Below are 20,655 nucleotides of genomic sequence, written 5' to 3'. Positions count from 1 at the left end.
TGTTTCCTGTACTAAACCAGAGTCCGATCAGATTACACATGCTGATTCAGTCAACACAAGAACAGACATGCTCATTTGAAAGAAACCTTTTATAAAGTTGAAACATTTCTGAACATAAACATTTTAACATTTCAAGACATATACAATTCTTTATATGAAATAGTAAATATCTCTTATTGTGCACACTCTTAAAGTAATTCAGAAAATAAACACTTATCTTTTGCCTGATCTCTTCTGTCGTGGCATTTTAAAACCTTACATCTGTCACTTGAGGCACTTTCTGAATGACGAGGCTTTTGTAGAACAACGTAAAACATGATGCTGAAGGACTATAGCGCCCCCGTGAGGCGGCTTTTTGAACACAGCTACAGACCTGATGGCTTCCTTGCACTGAAGCCTAGCTTACACACTTAAAACTGATCCGTTGAGCTTTTTATACAGACATGCTGGCAGTGTGAGGCAGCTACACATGCAGGTTTAAATATAGTTTTGCACTGCAGATTGTTTTCATGTTGGACCAAAGTGAGCTTGAGGAGAAACTCAAAGAGTGTTTATATTCAGTCCTAATATTACTAATGTTCCTTGTGTTGCTTTTGATGGTTGAATGTAACTTCTGCACTCCGTGTGTATTTCTGGATAATTAACGGTCTCTGATGCCGAAAATGAAAAGCTTCAGTCAGGGTACATTCCAGGTTTGACTAAATGTCCGGAGCACGTCAATGGAAGTCTTCAGACAAACATCACATGCTCGTGAAGTCTTTCTCTGTCACTAACAGTGGAAAGAGCTCTGGGCCGTACACTGATTTAACACTGATAACGTTTGTTATTTCCATCCACATATACTGAGCGCTTTGAATGCAAACTTGCTGCACCTCAGTAAGTGATTGTAGGCTTCTCACTAGATTATAGAAATCAATCATCCTGAACTAATAAATGCTCTGTAATAAAGCCACAAACAAGGCCGCTTGTAGCTGCTCCTGAAATGTTTTGGACATTGAATTTTCACATGACAGGAACAGTTAATGAAAGTGTAATCTAAGTGGTGTCCCACTTCAACCCAGGCAACGTGATGGATTGTGTGTTGAAAAAAGATGAGGACTTTGAAGGGACTGAGGGGGGGGGGGGGGGTTCAGTCATGATTGAGGTACAGACACCTCAACGTTTATTTTTAGCCAAATATGTGCACAAACTCGGCCGTGATGGAAGAGCTCGTTTGTCTGAGCAGTGAGTGGAACAGGGACATGGCTTGAGTAGGTCAGAGTGGGAGAAATGGTGTAGCTATGGTTCCACTGTGTCATTAGAAGACAGAAGTGGCCAAATGGGTGGGAGTAGTGGGGCGCTCCTCCTGACCATGGGACGTGTCCTCCCCTGAAAGATTAAAAACAGGGAAAATTAACAAACCCCGTTCTGTGGTCACATGAACAACTACAGCCTCTGTTTACGGACAAACTCCTCTCACCGTGTTGTTCGTCTCCCTTTTCCTCGCTGTGCTCCTCCCTCTCCTCGGGCATCTCCATCTGACACAAATCCTGCGCGTCCCCAACGCTTGACCCCTTTTTAAAAAAAAAAAAAAAGTTTTTATTTCTTTTAACTTACATGTGATTAACATGAAAATAAACACACTCACACGACTGCTTTAAGAAGCATTAATCAGATACTTTGATTACCTGTGATTCAGAGAAACGATCTTCATCCGAGTTTCTAAATCCTTCCGGGGCTTCCATGAAGATCTGTAGAGCGTCGGCCTCCTCCTCATCGCTGCAGAGGGAGACACACAAAAGTAGACTGATGCAACAGTGACATGCATTGTGGGGCAAATGTGAACTCTTTAGTTGCATGCATACGCTGCATCGTGACATACATGGATGTTTCCATCTTAGTATGGAAACATCTGGATGTTCTGTACATCAGCATTTGATATATTTGGAGATTTTGGCCAATTTAAAGTAAAGTTGGTCAGCGAGGTTCATGGGATTTGGGAAACTATAAGACCTTCTTGAGTATGATCTATTGCTGCGTTCACATCATGTCATTCACACCATAACGATGAACAGCCGAGTTGGAGGTATTGGGAAAACTACGACATCTCCAACAGACCATTGGCAAATCCACAATGAACCCACCATCAATGGAAGTTACATCTAAATAAAAATAAATGTTCTCCCTACAGTTGATTCGGCTCATTTAAACAAGTTTTACACCGTTTATAAGGTTTCACTTGTTACCAAATCACTAGAAATACTTAGCACAAAAAAGTAGAGAATGTTAGCTTTTCAGTTGTGTGACTGCAGTGCTAGAAGAGCGGATTACCATCTTGGAATAATGCATGGGAACTCCCCTTTCAGAATAATGGGAGGTTTTCCTGTTTGAACAGGAAGTTTCATTATGTTTATTGGTCGTGTGAAACGGACATTTGTTTACATAAAATACTTGAAAGGCGCTAACTATTCAGATCTCAACAATGACCACTAACACTGACCTTCTTCCAGAGTAAAAGTTTTCTTCATCCTTTTCTTCTTCCTCCTCCACTTTCTTTTCCTCCATTTTGTTTTGGTTCTCTTCATGTTGCCCCTCATCCTCCTCCTTCTTTTCTCCTTTGTCTTCCTGTTGTTCCTCGTCTTCTTCCTCAAGATCAGAGCAGTTGAGAAAGTCAAAACTTTCAAGGGCTGTCTCGACCTCCAGAGTGAAACTAGAAGAAGTAGGAAAAGAAACCTATGGGGGAAACAAATGCAGGTGTTTAAATATCACCGCCAACACATTCAACTTCACAAAAACAAAGGAGTGAAAGAAGCTCACCGTCAGAGCGCCCTCTGGTGCTTTTGACTCCTGGACGGACGGATGTGGCTCTCTGTGTTTCTCTGATGCTTCTACCTGGCGTCCCGCTCCTGCTCCAGTGGTGCTGTCCTCTGTTTCTGCTTCAGTCTGTCCAACCTTAACTGACAAATCCTCAGATGCGTCTTTTTCCTCCTCCGCTGAAATACAAACTTGTGGGACGCCACTTTCAGACAAATCCTGTGCTTCTATCAGCGACACAGGAGGTACAGAGGAAACGTCGGGGCACGAGCAGCTGAGGTCTGCTGAGGATTCAGAGAGGTCAGCTGATTGGACGGACACTCTATCAGTCACAGTGCAGTCTGGACTATGAGAGCAGGAAGTCTGCAGATGGCCGTTGGGCACCGCGTCTGCCAGAGTGAAAACCTCCCCGGCTTCTGTCTCATCTTCCTCTTGGTTGGATGAGAGCGACGGCGTCGACGCGCTGGACTTGTGCGGCGTGAAGGACAGCTGAGTGGGGAGAGTGGTTTGCAGCATGTTGGAGGCCGCCAGCCTCTGAGCGTGGTGAGCCAAGGCCGGACTGGAGGAGTCGTCAGAGGATTCAGAGGAGTTGGACCAGACGGTCCCGTTCTCCATTTCACTCTGTCGCTTCAGCAGAGACTAGGCAGGAAACAAGACACAGAGAACAGCAATAAGAGTCAATGAGCATGTCTACATACAGCGGGATTTACAGATTCTGTGTACATGTTGGTCATCAAATCCAATCAGGAAAATGCAGATGATAAATACAACTGACAAACTCAATAATACAGTGGCTCTCAAACTGTGGGTCGGAGAGGAATTGAAAGCGAGGCAACGGAGGCTAAAAATGTGGAACTAAAGTTAAATGATTTGGTGTCATGTGCGACTAATGAGTGGGATATGAAACTTCTGCTTCCAAAAGACGGCATGACAGAAAAAGTTTGAGAACCATTCAGTCTATTGACAGGAGCTTTTTATCGTTATAATTTACTATAAACACAGCAAACATTTAAGATTCACAAGGACAGATCTTGCTGTGTTCTACGTCAAAGTATAAACCTAATCTTTTACTTTTTAGCTCCTGTACAGACTACAATATGTAAGTGTATCATTTTGGGCTCTGGTAACATGTAACTTGCAATATTCTAAACACTAAATAATTATCTTTCTTGGTTTTTATATACGAAAAAAAAAAGAATCACTTGTAACTCAATTCATTGACAAAGACAAGTGATCAATTAGTCTTAAAAATCTTACAAATAATGATTTATACAGTTGCAGCTGGCAACATGTTGAAACATAATCAGGCTTTGTCTATTATCTATTGTTGTCTATTGATTTTTTGGTCACTATAAACTTAACTACAGCTACAACGACGTCCCAACACACCGACTGCACAGAGATGAATCTGGGTGTCGTACGGCCGAATTCACAACGCAAGGACGCCGTCCTGTCCGCCATGACATCGTGGAGCGCCTCCACCAGCGAGCGGCTCTGTCTGGACCCGCCTCGAGGCATGCTCTTCAGCGAGGTGAGGAAGAGGAGGGACATATTGGAGCTCTACTCAACCACAATTAAACAGCTACAAGGACCACAGCTGCGTTCACACATGCTGCTGCTGTCACACGTCCCGCTACTGCTATCGTTCATTCTCCTCACATTAGGCACGGCACTCCCACAACCACACGTCCTAACACACAGAGCCCTGCGGGCGTCCTCACACACATCAGCGCTACCGCTACACACAAAGCAGTTGGGGAGCAGCTGAAATAGAACAAGCCAATGAAATGACAGTAATAATAGCCATCAGTAAGATAAAACAAAACAGTGTGTATGTGCAGTGAAATAAGTAGCAGTTTATGGTTTCACATATCCTTAATACAAACTATAACTTAGTAGTGTAACAGAGCAGGTGGGAAGGATTGTTGTTAGTGGAAAATTCTGATCTCTTTTATTGTGACTCACATAAAACACCTGCTCCCGCATAGAGGGCGTGTCAGGGGGGCTCTGATTGGACAGCAGACGTTTGGAAACCGTACTGGTGGAGGATGTCTGGTCGTCCTTATCAAAGGGACTGGGGAAAAAACAACAAAGCAAGACAAAGACTGAGAGACAGAACAAAAAAAACAACCTAAATAAATATTTTAAAAGTGTAAAATTACAAAACTAATAGAGGCCATGAGAGGTCGGAGTACCTCCAGGTGACTTCTAGGTTCAGCTTCACTGTCCCGAGGTCGTTGATATCCACAGCGAGCGTCTGGGGAAGCGGGCAGAACAGGTCGAGCATTTCACAGGACACGCTGCCCACCACCACGTGATTGGCCAGGCCCTTCAGCTCCGTCACCTGGAGAACCACAACAAGCAAACCTCAGAGAGATGAGGAGAGGCAGAGACCACGGGAACTCAACAAACCGTGACAACTAGCTACAGCTGGCTCTCTCCGAGAACAGACAGAATATATCTCACTCTAGTTTATTTTGCAGACAGCTTCCTGCTGCTGTAAATACCCGCAGCGGGAAAAACCCAGTATGTATCAAAAAATGCACTACTTACTGCAGTTTGAGTTACATTTGCTGGAAACTACCCAGCTGTTTTAGGTAAATATTTGGCCTTTTTAATAATGAAACTATGCATTTGTCACCTGTTCAAAGATTTAAATCTTGAGTAGGACCCAGTGGCCACAAACAGGATATGAAAGTCAAACATTGTTGGTTTCGGTCTTTTCATGAGATTCGTTTACAATGACAAACATGCTGATTTCATTACCTTGATTGACAGGAGTTCTGTGACGAGAGGCAGGAAGATGTACTCTTCACTGTCCCAAATCTGCCTGTTGCAGACTTCCACGCGGCCTCGTAGCCTCCAGCGTTGCCGCCCATAACGCATTAGGACCTGATGGGGCCAAAAACAGCCGATGTGATGCAATGACACTCCACACAGTTTGTGTCTACATGCTTGTGTTGGTGTTTCTTACCTCATACTGGTCACCGGCACACAGGCGTGCAAAGCCAGCGAGGCCTGAAACATCCGAAAGAAGAAAATGAGAACTATAAAACTGTATAATAACGCAGAGTGAAGGAAATAGGAAGTGGTAGAAAGTGACTCACCCTTCATCTTGACATGAAATTCTCCCATCTGGCTTTCTAATTCACTCTCAAGTGAGCACATGTGCTGCAGAGACAGATGGAAGGAAGGATTTTAACATAACGGCGATTTGTTAGAACATAAGAACATACAGTGCATGGTCTGATATCTATAACAAAAACAAAGAACCCAGTGTGTATATGCTGAAACACAGAAACACGCTGACATCAGCTCAGTCACTTGCCTCTGTACATTCCCTGTAGCCCTTGTTGGCTTCACTCAGGCTCTCTCTGGCCTCCTTGCTGCCAGTGGCGGAGTTAAAGGCCGCCACCATCTTACTCGCTCCGTCACGCAGTCGGCGCTGTATACAATACGCATCGTACAGCTCCTCAACCTGGAGAAGAAAATATTGCACCGGTCTCAACAAATCAATGTGATGTTCGATACTCATCAGAACACAGAATGAAAATGAATATTCTCACAAATTTGTATGTAGTGTCTTGGTTATTTGATGAAAATGGTCAGATTAAATTGTATACAGTATATATATATATATATATATATATATATATATATTTATCTAATCAATTCCTCATATAAATACACACCTTGCTGAGGTGGAACTCCAGGCGACGCATAAACCTCTCTATAGCTTTCACTTGCTACAAAAGAAAAGAGATTCATTATTAAACTAAAGCAGAAAGTGTCTCTTCCACCTTTATACAGTTTCAATGTGCTACACTTGTGTCTGTATACAACAGGTGTGACTGAAACTCACCTTATCCAACTCATACAACGACCCCTGCAAAGAAAATAACACGTTTAGCATCACAAAGTGTCCAATTTACATCCTGACCGACAGCATCCAGACCAGTACTGAGTGACAGTCAATACTGGGGATACTGGTTGGACTACATGAGCTCTCACCAGACGACCGTTCCTCTTGTTCTCTCTGGTCTGCTGGCCCAGACTGTCCAGCTCCAGCTGGTGGACCTGCAAGTACGACCTGACAAACAAAACAAAAAAAAAAAACATCACTGTTACTTCTTCATTTTCACACTCAAAAGCAACCATGTCCTGCGTTTTCTGTGATTTTTTTTTTTTCTCCATCTGGCAGCGTTCCACTGGAATCGCTGCTAACAGAGCCTGAGACGCGTTTACTCACTGTAAGCCTCGGCGTAAGGCAGCGTACACTTCATCCAGCCGCTCGGGCTGCGGGGTTTTAGTGGGTGGCAGTTTTGTGGAGCCTGTGAACATCCTGCTTCCTTACAAGGCACGTTTCTCTTGGATAAAACAGTGCTGAGGGAGGGAGAGGAACACGGGATCACTTGTGATAAGGCCTTCATGGTTATTTCAATCAAAGCACATTTAAAAATGAAGGAAACTGGCAGGACAGAGAGTGAGAAAGAAAGAGTAATGCTCACCTGCTGGGTAAAGAGAGACTGTCACTACTGTGGCATGCTGGGAGAGTTGAGTGCAGCACTGTGGCTTTAACAAACTGATGGACATGTCCTGTAATTACACACAAAAAAGGAGACATTAGACACAAAACATGTCCCTCTTCACTTCATACCTCACTGTACCTGACAGGATTCTTACTCTGTGATTATCAAGGCTTCTGATAAGTACAGAGGTCACTGGAGGAAAGATTGGTGGAGGAAAAAGAGAAGATAGGAACCGTTCTTTCACTTCCTCGGTCTGTTCGCGTTGTTTTGTCGAAAGTCTGAGACGGTGAACGACATGCATGCAGCAACCACAGTGGCCGCCACTGACAACAGTAAGCAGTACCGTCTGCTTTAGCTTCTCTTCCCCTTCCTTCCCTACTTCTCCACCCCCTCCACATCCAACCCCGGAGTACAGGAAGTCTCGTGTCTGACTCCACACAGGAAATTCTACACAGAAGTTTGGCTCAAGAATATAAAACTAGCCCTCTGCTATGTGCCAGGGTGTCAACATTTTCCCCCATTCTACTCCAAAGTAAGCCACTAAACGTGCAGATTAGCGGGACGCCACAGTCGAGGGAAACTCTAGGAAGAGAGGGTCGTGCATGAGCTCACCTAGTCACAAAAGAGATTACAGATTTAAACCAAACTAAAGCTGTCAAGTCGGAGCCAAACCCATATTAACACATGGGATCTGTGAATGAGACGACACGGGGCAGAGCTACTGCCGGCATCTGCTGCCCATTGTCTTACACCAAACTCAGAACCAGAAGAGAAATGATTACAACAGACAGATTGTGGTTTTATATGACGGAAGCCTTGTTAGGGACAACATTTCTGACATTAGAATAAACTGCATACACCCTGCTGTCTTTCTATGTTCTCCTGGCACACAATGAGGATGTGGGCTCGGGGTGCACCAGGCCGGGGGTCCAGTTAAACCGCTAATCTTAACTGGGAGGATTAACTGCAGTTGGTCAGGGGTTAGAACATGGCAAAGAAAAGGTGCCATACCAGAGAGCCTTTACGGATTAAACACCCCACCACATTTTGCAGGACTCAGATCTGCACCCTGAGGTGGGCACAGCCGGCAAAGTGAAAAGTCATTGCGATGATGCACACGTCTTCCACACTCCCACCCACCCACCCATAAATAGCTCCGCAGACTTCAGTAATATTGATAATTCTGAGTGGCGTTTACCTCTCTGTCAGATGTGCTTTTAACCCCTTCCTTACATTAGAGATCATTAACTGGATTAATCCTCTCCTCCCAGCAGAGTGAACAAAGAGGACACTGTTTCCAATCACCTCACAAGACTGGAGTTTGGTTGAAAAAAAAAAGCTTTTGGTTCACTCACATTCACAAGCACATGCAGGCTTGTTCAGCCAGTAGAATAACACGCATGGGTGTCTTTTCACTGAATAGGGCTCCAACTAATGAGTTTTTACATTAAAACAGATTTTTTTTTTTTAGTCTATAAATCCTCACAAATAAAGTAAAAAGAAGTCCATGTCAATAGATGGATATAAAAACTTAAAAATCAGATACAAGTCTGACATTGAAGAAGATGAAATGAGTAAATACATGACACATTTTTGCTTTGATAAATTATAAAATAAATTAATCATTTGTCAATTATCTCAATAGTTGACCATTAATTGTTCGCTGAAGGACCAATCAATATGTCAGCACTACAATCACAAAGCAGCAGTGAAGAACTAACAAGTGGTTTAATCTGACCGTTAGAAGAAAGTCGTGTATGTGACGTTCACAGATTAGTCATAATCACAACTGGAAGTGATTAGTTACTAGATGATCCACTAATCGACTAATCATTGGATCAATGGCGCGAATATAAACAAGTACGCAGCTCACACCCAGCGTTACCCCAGCGTTCATCCACACTTTGGGGGTCTGTTTGAGGAGGAAGAGGAGGAGAATGACGCTCAATGGTGTTACAATAAAACGCAACCAGCTCTAACGTTACTCTAGATTACTGGATTATCCTAACCCGGCAGCAGGCCACTGAGTCGGATCAACGAGCTCACCCAATCACGCTCGTGCTCTTTAACTTCAAGTAAAACAGCGAAGGATGGAGCTCAAAACTCAACATTTAGGGAAACGGAGTCGAGCCAGATTTTTTTTTTTTGTTGTATTCGGCACATATCCCACCCCAGCCCCCGTAGCTCATCACAGGCCACAAAAAGAAGTCCAGACCAGGACCCCCAAACACCCTGCTCCCCCAAACTGTCCGTCCATTAACTCACAATAAACGCGAAAACCCACACGGATAGTTAAGGATTAAGTCAATCACAGCCAGCTGGCGGGTATATTTCCGATAACATCACAGGAAAGCAACTTCACGTCGGACGGACTCATGTCCATGTAGAGAAGAAGAAAAAGATCAGCCTTCTTCTTCTTCTTCTTCTTCTTCTGTGACCTTGTCGACAATAAGCAGCAGCCCCCCTACCTCTGTTTTAATGTCCGACAGCCCGGAGAATATGTCCGGAGTCTCATTTCCACCGCGATGCTGCCCACAGTTTGCAGAGGTTTACAGTTATTCTGGGCGCTGTCCCTCTCCTCGATTTCGCAGTTTTTTGTGTCCACAATCAAGCCAGCACGAGCTACCACAACTAACTTCCGGTTGCAAGGTTTCAATATAAAAGCTCACCAAATTAACAGAAATGTGCAGCTGATTTGAAAGCACAAATACGTAGACATGAATGAAATGTCAAGTATTTTGGTGCATACGATCGAAAAAATATGTTGTCATAAGGTTTAGGAAACGTGAGAAATTGATTTAAGGCCGCAAAATGACAGAACTCTCTTTTTTAAATGTTTTTACTTAAACTTAAACTATTATAATCTTCATTATACATTAGACATATATATGAAATATAACCTAATGGCCTAACAACTGAACCCTGGGGTACACCACAAATACAAAATAAATAAATACTATCATTAAGAGAAACAAGGTTTGTTTTGTTAGTCGAGTAAAGTAAAAAATGAAAATCACAAGTTTTTCTCTGAGAATATTTTAATTTGTGAAAAATCCACGCCCTCTATTAGAACCTCAGTGTGGACAAGGAAACGTTTTGCCATCCCTTTAAGTGAACAAATGGCGAGAAACAGTGTGTGTGTGTGTGGGGGGGATTCCTCCTCCAGAACAGACAGAATAGATGTCATACTATTCTTGCAATAACAGACAATCTGATCAGCCTTCCGAATTAAAGTGTGAGTTTAATGTCTCATGTAGACAAAAATAGCTGTAGATAAATTATAAAATGGAGAAACAACGTGATAGTAACAAAAACATCAAAATGAAGTCAGTATTGAGTGTAACAAGTTAAAAAGCAAAAGACAAGAGGTATAAAATACAAAACCCTGTTCCAGAGTCCACCTTCTGGACTCAACAAAGATGAGCAGAGTATATTTGTCAACACAGTATTAAATGACACTGACTGAAAACGAAATATTACACTATCATGAATGATTGTGAAAGGTATACTGACTAGACAGACACTGGCTACACCAGATAGGAATAGTCTATTGGTGTGTTCATTTGAAAATATACATCAATTTGTACTCAAATTCTGTTCCTAAATCTGTAGCTTTACCCAACTGTGAACAGCTGCACACATCATCAAAGCTATAAATATGAAGAAAATTACTTATGTGGAGTGTGTGCGTATGTTATCAGGACTGTAACAACTACCCGTCTAATTCTACCCTATTAAACCCCTCCTTTCCCCCAGTTTGATTTGTGAAAAAGCGGGCAACAATCCACGTAAACATCAAGAGGGAGCCAGCCATAAATCACTTTCACATATGGGACAGAGAGTCAATTTGCAAACTTCATCTCAGATGGTTCAAATGTTGCTACAAGCCATGTTGAATGTAGATGCAGCATTGATGACAGGTGACATTTTGCATTGGCTTAAAGATATACTCACAGAAGCTTTGCCTAATATAAGACACCCAGGACGGCCTTGCCGGTACAGAGTCACTCTGGACCAAGCTACTATGCCAGGAGCCAACGACGCACGTTCTTACGTTTTATTTTGAAATGTTGCTCTTGCAACCGGAAATCATGTTCCGGCTAGTTGCTGTGGCAACAAGGATATCCCTGTCTGTCACGGTTTCCTCCGTTGCTGCTCGTGCTTCTCTATCGACGCCACGGCGAATCCAAAAAAGGAAGGAAGGAAAAAAAAAGGAGGAAGACAAAGTGATCCAACTATAGTCATCACCCAAGGGTGGCCCTGTTAAACGTGTGTGCTCAACTTCAGCAGTTAAATCTATCAGAGGCGGGCCGTTAGTCTGAGTTTGACCGAGGAAGGAGGGTTAAGGAGAGAGGGAGCGAGGGGGCGATGAAGGACAACATGTGGCGCTTTTTCCTCCAGATTTCCTACCAAACAGGACGTAGCAGCCGACAAAACCAAGAGTGCTGCTATACATCTTCCAGATTAATTAAATCCATGCCATGTTGTAGAGAAGTGTAACCACATAACAGAGATTATCCAGCCCCTTTCCCGTAGTACCGACACCATGTGAACAGTATCATCAGAAACCAATAAGTGTACGAGTGAAGGTGTTGACACAGCCTTGACATCAAGCTGATATCCAATATCACATAATTATATCCGTTCTACTGGAGACTAGAAAACCAAATAAATATGAGAAAGTAAAATGATGAATGACCAGTGAATATTTAATTGGCCCTAACAGGCTCTTTCTTCTCACATGATGCCACTTCATGTGACATGTCACATGCAGTTGGTCAGTATTTCTATATGCTACTGCCTGTTGGTGTCAGTAAAGTTAGAGCCAAACAGAGCATATCTTTACAGCAGTGGTGGGCCCTCAGGGCCAGCAAGGCATTCTCTGCTGGCCTAAACAGAATCACAAAGTTATATCTATTTTATAATGTTTCTTAAATACACTATACGTATTATAATTTATAAAAATATTTTTCCCATCTTATTTTCTCATTTCACAGCTACCGTCTTCCTTGGTTGCTCTGCTTCCAGTGGAGCTCGTTTTAAGTAGAGCTTTTATCCAATCAGATTTCACCTCTGTGTCTCTAGGTAAGAAGAGCGCCCGAGGCCTGCACTCACAAGTGCATCCCTTTGCAGTTTAAGTGAATGGGGACGATATTGTCAGTGTTCAACCAATCAGATCTTTAGTTTGACATGTTGGGCGTGCCAGAGCCTGCTAGCTGGCCTACAAGTACGTCAGCATTACGTGCAGCTCTGCAGTGAGGTGCAGAGTGCGCTGTGATTGGTCGGTGGGCGAGCACGTGACTATCGTGAAACAAAATTTACGGAAGCTGGCAAAGCTTAGTCGGAGTAATGAGAGTTCAAATTGAAAGATATGGAAGAAATTACATTTGTCATTTTGCTTGGTGTAGATTATAATTTTTTTTACCTAGCTTTGTTTTTTTTAACACTCAATGGCTGAGGGAGGAGAAACAGATTTGTGAGTTGGGATTTAACCGTGGGATTAAACTCTGTCAACAAAGAAAGGCGCATGACTTTCAGTGAACAGCATTTGGTACGTGAACAGTTTGTTTTTTTACATCAAATATCTGAATGGCCCGTGCCCTCATGTGTAGCAGAATGCGTGTTACACTGTCGTTTTCCCGTTAAGCGTAGCCTCCCAGAACACGTGCGGTGCCTCAGCAGTTTTTTTTTTTTTTTTTTGTTCCAGGTTCAGAGGTCACAACCCATTGGCTACTACGTGAATGCAGAAAACATATTTCCCACAATTCAAGCTTCTGCATTTTCCAAATGCACTAGTATTATTCGGTTCGTCTTACCGACAGTTTAATACGAATAAGTGTATTATTACACCCCTAGAAACAAATAGCCGTAGCGCCATCATGAGGTTATTAGGAGATGGTTCAGCTGCAGGCCCAGGTATACAATGCACAGCCTGCCACTGCTGTACTGTAGATATTTCACAATCCTCAGGTGAAAAGTCTAGTTTAGGATTTTGGAGCTACACCTGAATGGGAATAAAATTGCTAAAAATAAAAATGTTGGGAAAATTGGACATATTTGAACAACATTGTGAAAAACCGCCATCCAGACAAGCGGTATCTTGTTAGTTGATATACATTCAGTCAGAGAAAGGAGTGAAGATCTTGATATCAAGTAGTCCATTTAATAAAATAGATCTGCAAGCAAAATACACTGACATTTCTGTGTTAGCACTCAGTTGTTTCTCTGCTTATTTTTGATAAAACTGTTTCTAGCCATCATTTATTTCAGGCTTTAACTGTACTTCTAATACACGCTAACTTCTTTAAAACCAGACTGATTTTAAATCCATGATTGAGCTGCAGATGCCTAAAAAAAAATTAAGCGTCAAGATTAACTTTCTATTTTTTAAATTGGTTGTACAGTCACACATCTGTTCTCGTCTGCCACACAGTTATTAAAATGTCATTCAAGCTGCTACGTCGCATTGCAAATGGTACAAAAGGAAAACATCAACCCAAAGTGGAATGGCTACAAAAGGGATCAAAACAATGTTCATTCCTTGCACTCATCAGTGACAATGTTTAGTACATACAAGTCATCTAAGGGTGTTACAGTAGCAAGAAAGGATCAGAAGATAAGCAGTCTATAAAGCTTTTAAAAACTAGAATTGGCTTAAAACAGGAAATTACTAAAAACACAAAAAAGAAGCCGAAAAAATAAAAAAATATTACAATTTTCTTATCTTGAAAATGTATCTTCCTGAAAGTTGCCTCCGTTTTCTGCAATCTTATGACATTTTTGATTATGTGTCAGGGACTTTCAACGTGGGCATAAATCTCCGGACTGAGAGGTGCACAGAGCTCTTCAGTGAGGATACTGACTATTGCCTGGAATTACAGCCAAAAAAAACCGTAATGCAAAGTCAACATTATGGGTGTGACTGCCATCTACTTACAACGTTTACCCACACAGCGGTATGAACACGTAAAACATAAAAACAATAGGGCTTTGAGAGAGAGGAAGAGGTTTACCCAGATCTTTATAAAAATGACATGCACCCAGTCTAGAATTAGGAAGAGTCGGTCCACCGTGTTAAAACATATTTCATGGACTGGAACATAGAAATGTACTCCGTCAGAAGAGATTCTGTAATGTATATAATCTTAGAAGTTTTCTACCACATACAGCCACCCTGAACTCAAATGTACTGAAATGCATCAATTTTTGGAAGTAAATTCATAATAATCCAACTCTCATCAATACATGATGACAAAGCAAATCTTAAATTACAACAGTGATGTGCAGGATGCAAGTGTTTGTAATCCTAAACGACAAGAATTAAAAACCAAGATGTGATCATGGGTCTAGGTGTGTAGGTTCGACTCTCACATCCATCACCGGTCCATCATGCTGAGGATCATCTCGGGGGTGAGGTCGCCGTTGGGCGGGGCCTCAGACAGCTGCAGCTCTGGGGCCGCCCCCTCTTCCGGGGGCAAGTCCTCCAGCTGGATGGTGGACTTCCCTCCACCGACTACCACCTCCTCTACGGCCCCCTCGTTGCCATCCTCGTGGTCATCTTGATCGGCTCCAACCTCTTTCTTCACAATGATGTCGTCCACCTCTCCAGTGGCCTCGTCCTCCACGCGGATGATGGCAGCCACTGTTAAGAGTTTCAGGTCAGATTCTGGTTCTATAAGCCATGAATATGCTTTTAACATATGAAAGAGATTTTTTTTGGGGGGGGGGATTTTGTGATTGGACTTACACATAGAAGCTCATTCTGTGTCGCACAGAAAAAGCATTCTAGTCCTTACACTTACTGTCTGGTTTGTTCTTCGGGGGGCGTCCACGTTTCCTCTTGACCGGTGGCTCCACAGGGGCCGGGACGGGGACGACTGGTGGGTCCTGTTCCACCTCAAGCTCACTTAGCTCCTCTTCCTCCTCTGCCTCATCCAGTTCATCTTCTACAGATCAAAGCAACATAAGCAGACATAAATTAAATCTAGACAAAGCAGGTTTGTATAGAACCACCACCACCACAGTATAGGATGAACTGTATCCTGGTTGAGTTTACATTTTCGTGGTTCTGTACAATCTTCAGCAACAAAATCTGTAAGGCTGCAGCTATCAATTATTTTAGTATGAGGGTATTCCAGCGATAATTACAACATTTTACAGCCAGGATAAATGATAAATGGCCTCCTTTGACATATTTCGAACACATTTCATTGCATATTCTGGAGTAAAATAGGAGATTTGCTACGTGTATAATACCTGTGTCACCCTCGTCTCTCCTGGCCTGCATCTTCCTCTTCCTGCCCCGACGAGCCTTTTTGGGTGCAGGAGTTCCATTTTCTTCTTCTTCATCATCAATTTCGCCCGTGCAATTCTCAGTGTGACGCAGCATGGTGTTCTGTGGACGCACACACACACACACACACACACAACAATCACAACCATTACAACCCAGTCACACACTGTAAAAGGCAGCTACATGTGTTCGCTATAACTCAGGCCTACCCTGCGGGTGAACGTCTTGCTGCACTTGCTGCAGACAAAGGCCGTGGGCACAAAGTTGGGATCATGGTAGCGCTTGAAGTGCATGTCCAGAAGCTGCTTCTGCCTAAAGGTTTTCTCACACTGGCTGCAGGCAAACGGCTTCTCCCCAGTGTGTGTACGCTTGTGCATCACCATGTGGCGTTCCTATGAGGCAACAGGTCAGATATAAAGTCATTTGGCATGAAAACAGATGAATACCATAATCATATTCCACGTGACACACACACACACACACCTGTCTGCAGCAGTAGTCACACTGTTCACACTTGAAGCGTTTCTCGTTCTTGTGGGTCTTCTGGTGTTGGATGAGTGCATAACGCTCATGAAACACAGCGTCACAGTAACGACACTTCTTTCCCTTCTCAAGAAATGAGTGCTGCTTCCTCAAGTGAACACCTGGAATAGAAAACAACACTCAGTTATACAAATGTTACCGTTTGTACTAACAAAGACCCAAAAACGTTTCTGATGCTGTCAAATAGGGAATGCTAATACTCCAATGACTGGGACGTTTTAGACAATATTTCTATTATAAATGATGCGGAAGAACAATTTCTCTAACAACCAGACTTTATGATCTCTCCCAAGACCCACGTAAGAAACAGCGTTCCTAGCACTTGATCATCTTTCTAATCTGCATTTGATTACATTTAGTTTTAAGTTAAAAAAAAATGGCAACCCATAACTAACCAAGGTCGCTCTTGCGTGCGATGACGGTATCACAGTGTGGGCAGTGAAACTTGGCCACATTCTCCGTGTGTTTCTGCAGAATATGCATCTTCATGGTGCCGCTCTGTGTGAAGCGGGCATGGCAGATGTAGCACTCGTACGGCTTTTCACCTGCACCACGGGGGATAAAAAGTTAGTGAGTGAGGTACTCTTCTCAAACTGGGAGTAACCCTTCTTTCGGCCAACAGATGGTGCGAGTAAGTTACCTGAATGTGTCCTCATGTGTCTCTTCAGCTTGTAAGTGTCTCTGCTGGCGTAGCTGCAAAGACTGCACTGGAAGGGTCGCTCCCCAGTGTGAGAGCGAATGTGCCTCTTCAACTTACTCACCTAACAACAAATGAAAATAAAAGCTTATCCCTGGGAGTAATTCAAAGATTAGATGAGTTCTTAACACAGAACAACATGTGGTCACATACCTCAACGCTGCAATAGTCACACATGGAGCACTTGAAGGGCTTCTCGTGTGTGTGTTTGTAGCGACGATGACGCACCAACTCACCGCTGGTCACAAACGCCATGTCACAGTCCTGGCACTTATGTGGCCGAGTGCCTAAAGAAGAAGGAGGAAGTGAGAATGAAGAGACGCCGCCATTTATTATTGAAAACATCTAAAAGTAACATTACATGAAACTAGAACAAAGGAAGCATGGATGAAGAGTAAAGGAACTTTTGAGTGCTAATGCAATGAGAGACATAACTAAATACAAGTAATCGTTTTCCTCATTACCTGTGTGTGTATTGAGGTGGTTTCTCAGCAGAGTGACAGTTCGAAACGCCCGTCCACACAAGTGACATTTATGTGGCCTCTCGTCTGTGTGGCTCTTCATGTGTCGGTCCAGGTTGGAGCGCCGAGGACAGGTGTAGCTACACAACTCACACTGGAAAGTCTTCTTTACACCTGGACACAACATTTTAGGATTATAAAAGGAGGAACATCACACACCCAAACTGCAATCATGTCTTTTCAGCACCATGTTGAGATATTTATAGAACTTTTATCAAAGTCTAACCTTTTTTCTTGATCTTGGTGGGCTTTGGTGGCTTCATGTTGCCCACAACCTTCTCAGCATTCACTTCTGACAGCAACCCCTCCTGCTGCTCTTCTTCAAAGTCGTACACAGAGACGTCCATGTCACGATTGCCCTCTCCGTAGCGCAGGCGGCTCTTCTTTCCCTTCTTCCCTCTACTCCGTAAATCACTGATGGGCTGGTAGTCTGGGTCCTTGGTCCATTCTGGGTCTTCTTGAAGGGGCACAATGGTTTCTACTTCTGCTGCCTCTTCTTCCTCCTCCTCCTCCCCCCTCACCCCTTGAAGCTCCTCATGGACTGCCTGCAGCTCCTCTTGCTCTACAGTCTCTACCTCACCATTGGCACCCACTTTTACCACCTAAAAGAAAACATTACACATGTATCGTATTGTGACCTGACTCTTTTACAACAATAGTAGTCCACAGAGTTTCGGGACACAACTAAAGTCATTTCTCACCTGGAAGCCCTCTGGCAAGGGAAGGGTGTGACAGATAACCGGCTCTGCGTCCTTGTTAACTCCTGACGCATCGACGTATGTGGCATGGAGCCCCTGAACATTGGCTGCTGTGACCGGTACCTGCACCAGCTGAAGCTGACCCAGATTCAACGCAGCTCCTGTCTGCTCCTCCATATTCACCACCTACATAGAGGAACAAAAAGACATTTCATAACAAGGCCAATAACTGATAATCGAACTGTCGCTTAACCGGTGTTCTATAGCAACCTGGAGCGTGATGATCTGCCCCTCGTCTCCACCAGTAACAGTCACCGTGCCGCCGCCCTCCAGCACCTCCGTCTTCATCTGCAGCAGAGTCGGATCGAGAGCGTCCATCACCATCATCTCCATGTTATCGCCCACCCCCCCCTGTGCGGCCATGACGGCCCCTTGCATCAAAGCATCTCCGCTCTCTGTCAGGACCTTTCCATCAGCAGCCTGCGCGATCTCCATGGAAACAGCCTCTCCCTCCATGGCAACAGGTCAAGTAACACCCTTCATGAGGAAGACGTACAAAAATAAAAAGTTAGGGAAAAAAAGTACAGTGAAATCATTGAAATGTAACTGCATTTCTTTGTATATGTATTTGGGTGGTGGTAGTACCAGAGATGGGTATTTTTTTTAAACTCAAGTATTTTGATGACCCAGCTCAATTAATACTTTCTGCGTTGCATACAGAGTATTCCCCTTTATAGCCACACAAGTTTGTGATATGGCTCAAGTCCTAAATATACCTGTTCACATATGTAGGGACCTGAAAGTAATCAACTGCTTGCAATGACAGAAAATACATTCCATTTAAATGTCATTTTAGGTGTTGTATAATGTACTTGATTGCTAAAAGGGGAGCATTTATAGATTGTGTCTCTAGCATAGTTAGCATAGATCCATTTCTTCTCGCTGCTCATCTCCGGGCAAAGTAGAGTACGAGTCAAAGTAGTAGTAGCTGGAGCTTAGAGTGCAACTGAAGTGACCAAAGTGTTGCGAAGAAGCAGACCGTGTGCGTTTATCATGTGTAGCTCCACTATGTTGTAGTCTAACAGTGAGGCTACGTTAAACTTTGGAGAAGTGTCCGTGTAGCGTGACGTCTTCTTGTGTTGATTAGACAATGATAACGATCGATCAATCAATCGATACGTCGGGGTCACGCGTTCCGACTGTTTCAAGAACGTTTAAAATTACTTTGTAACACCTTATCGATGGTTCACAGTCGAATAATCGTGCATTGTTAAAGATATAAACTATTCAAATATGAACTCGTGTTAGTTAACTCGGGAGGCGCGAGGAAACAGGAAACAAAGGGCACGATAAGATGGACGTCAGGCCTGAACTTACTTAAAACAGAAATACTGGGAAATCTAACCAGCCCCATGCAAATACCCCAAAATAACAGCCCAAAAGCACCAAACCGCTCAACCGGGACACGGAGTTACAGTTTATAGACAGATTTAGTGCGTTTTGGACAACGATAGAGGGAGACAAACACCCCCCGCCAGCCGCCCGATCGGTAAGCCCTACCGTGACACCTAGAGGCCGACGACGGCTCCTACAAAAACGTTTCCGTGTTTGGAGGAAAAGCAACGGCTTCACTTACTCCCAACTACTTCTCTCCTCCGTTATATTCAGTTGGATGGTCGGTGCATGCGGTTGTTCCCTTCAGTCCCGTCGTAAACGTCCGTACGTGCTGAGCGCGCGGACTATTAGTTTTCTCCCGCTTAGGAAGAGTGGGCCTCACACAAAATGGCGGCCCTTAAGAGCTAACCGCGGCTGCGCGAGCACAGCGCCTGAGGGAGTAAAGGGGCGTGGTCGGGCTGTGGCTGAGGGTGATAGGCGCCAGATTTGAATTCAAGCGTGGGCGTGGTATCCCGGAAACATGACGAGGATGATTATCGATAAACCTGAGGGATTATTGATTAGTTTTCTGGCAGATCACTATTGCCCCGGGCGTGTTTTCTAGACCGCAGTCAATTTGTAGTCGCTTTTAAATCGAAATTGCAAGTTTTTGTGGATTAAAGCAATACACAAAATCTGTCACAAGAGGGCAGTATGAATGTTGTAGGTGTAGGGCGGGCCTCATGACACACAAACGTGATTGTGACACCGTCCTCGATTACTTGTATCATTGTGTCATACTGTAGATTGAAGCTGACAGTTTTACATGCAAGTAATAACCTGAATTTGTGATATTGTGTTGCCACCCGCATTTTGAAAAACAAAACTGATACAGGCTAAAATCCTAATGTTACCATTGTCAGATTACACTGCTGGTACAGAACAATAAGATGCTGGGCTATCCTACTTTTGGCTATACATTTTTTGGTACTTCCTGCCCCCAGATGTGCTGTCTGGTAAATTTAGTAGGTTACAGATTGTTAGTTACCCTTTTAATAACATCATCAATGTTGTGTAACATATTACATTTGATTACTTATTTTCCATGTTCCATATTTTGTGTGTGGGTGGGAATGTTACAATAGTGCCTACTACTCTGGTCTGTTCCATCTACAATCTGCACCCTATAGCACTAAAATAGCTGATG

The 20,655-nt window shown here is 43.5% G+C and overlaps 2 protein-coding genes across 2 annotated transcripts; both read right to left on the bottom strand.

Annotated features, from left to right (window-relative positions):
* Positions 1-52: 52 nt before the first annotated feature.
* Positions 53-9,928, bottom strand: LOC306695713 (rho family-interacting cell polarization regulator 1-like). Its single transcript, XM_079159021.1, has 17 exons — positions 9,791-9,928; positions 7,302-7,389; positions 7,043-7,176; positions 6,805-6,883; positions 6,656-6,679; positions 6,486-6,539; positions 6,122-6,271; positions 5,901-5,964; positions 5,768-5,811; positions 5,560-5,685; positions 4,989-5,137; positions 4,759-4,867; positions 2,797-3,432; positions 2,480-2,712; positions 1,668-1,758; positions 1,460-1,553; positions 53-1,368 (listed from the first exon to the last, which is right to left on the bottom strand). The coding sequence occupies exons 3-17, from the start codon at positions 7,132-7,134 to the stop codon at positions 1,298-1,300; spliced, it is 2,016 nt and encodes a 671-aa protein (XP_079015147.1). The 5' UTR covers positions 7,135-7,176; positions 7,302-7,389; positions 9,791-9,928; the 3' UTR covers positions 53-1,297.
* Positions 9,929-13,471: 3,543 nt separating this feature from the next.
* LOC306715525 (transcriptional repressor CTCF-like) lies at positions 13,472-19,850 on the bottom strand. The gene is made up of 13 exons (XM_079185922.1): positions 19,711-19,850; positions 18,345-18,611; positions 18,078-18,260; positions 17,603-17,978; positions 17,320-17,490; positions 17,009-17,142; positions 16,799-16,919; positions 16,554-16,703; positions 16,099-16,259; positions 15,825-16,007; positions 15,579-15,717; positions 15,125-15,268; positions 13,472-14,964 (listed from the first exon to the last, which is right to left on the bottom strand). The coding sequence occupies exons 2-13, from the start codon at positions 18,588-18,590 to the stop codon at positions 14,699-14,701; spliced, it is 2,274 nt and encodes a 757-aa protein (XP_079042048.1). The 5' UTR covers positions 18,591-18,611; positions 19,711-19,850; the 3' UTR covers positions 13,472-14,698.
* Between the last annotated feature and the right edge of the window lie 805 nt (positions 19,851-20,655).

The sequence above is a fragment of the Pholis gunnellus genome, assembly GCF_910591455.1.
Source record: "Pholis gunnellus genome assembly, chromosome: 1".
Lineage (NCBI taxonomy): Eukaryota > Metazoa > Chordata > Actinopteri > Perciformes > Pholidae > Pholis > Pholis gunnellus.
The sequence above is the reverse complement of the archived record's forward strand: the minus strand, read 5'-3'. Positions and strand labels throughout refer to the sequence as shown.

Excerpts from the sequence above, each read along its gene's own strand:
- LOC306715525 (XM_079185922.1), bottom strand. The coding sequence starts at position 18,590 with ATGGAGGGAGAGGCTGTTTCCATGGAGATCGCGCAGGCTGCTGATGGA. Across the intron at positions 18,261-18,344 it reads GGCAGATCATCACGCTCCAG|GTGGTGAATATGGAGGAGCA; the intron begins GTTGCTATAGAA and ends TCCTCTATGTAG. Across the intron at positions 15,718-15,824 it reads GCAAGACGTTCACCCGCAGG|AACACCATGCTGCGTCACAC; the intron begins GTAGGCCTGAGT and ends GTGCGTCCACAG.
- LOC306695713 (XM_079159021.1), bottom strand. The coding sequence starts at position 7,134 with ATGTTCACAGGCTCCACAAAACTGCCACCCACTAAAACCCCGCAGCCC. Across the intron at positions 3,433-4,758 it reads TGCGGGAGCAGGTGTTTTAT|TCTCTGCTGAAGCGACAGAG; the intron begins GTGAGTCACAAT and ends TTTCCTGCCTAG. Across the intron at positions 1,554-1,667 it reads ATCGTTTCTCTGAATCACAG|GGGTCAAGCGTTGGGGACGC; the intron begins GTAATCAAAGTA and ends TTTTTTAAAAAG.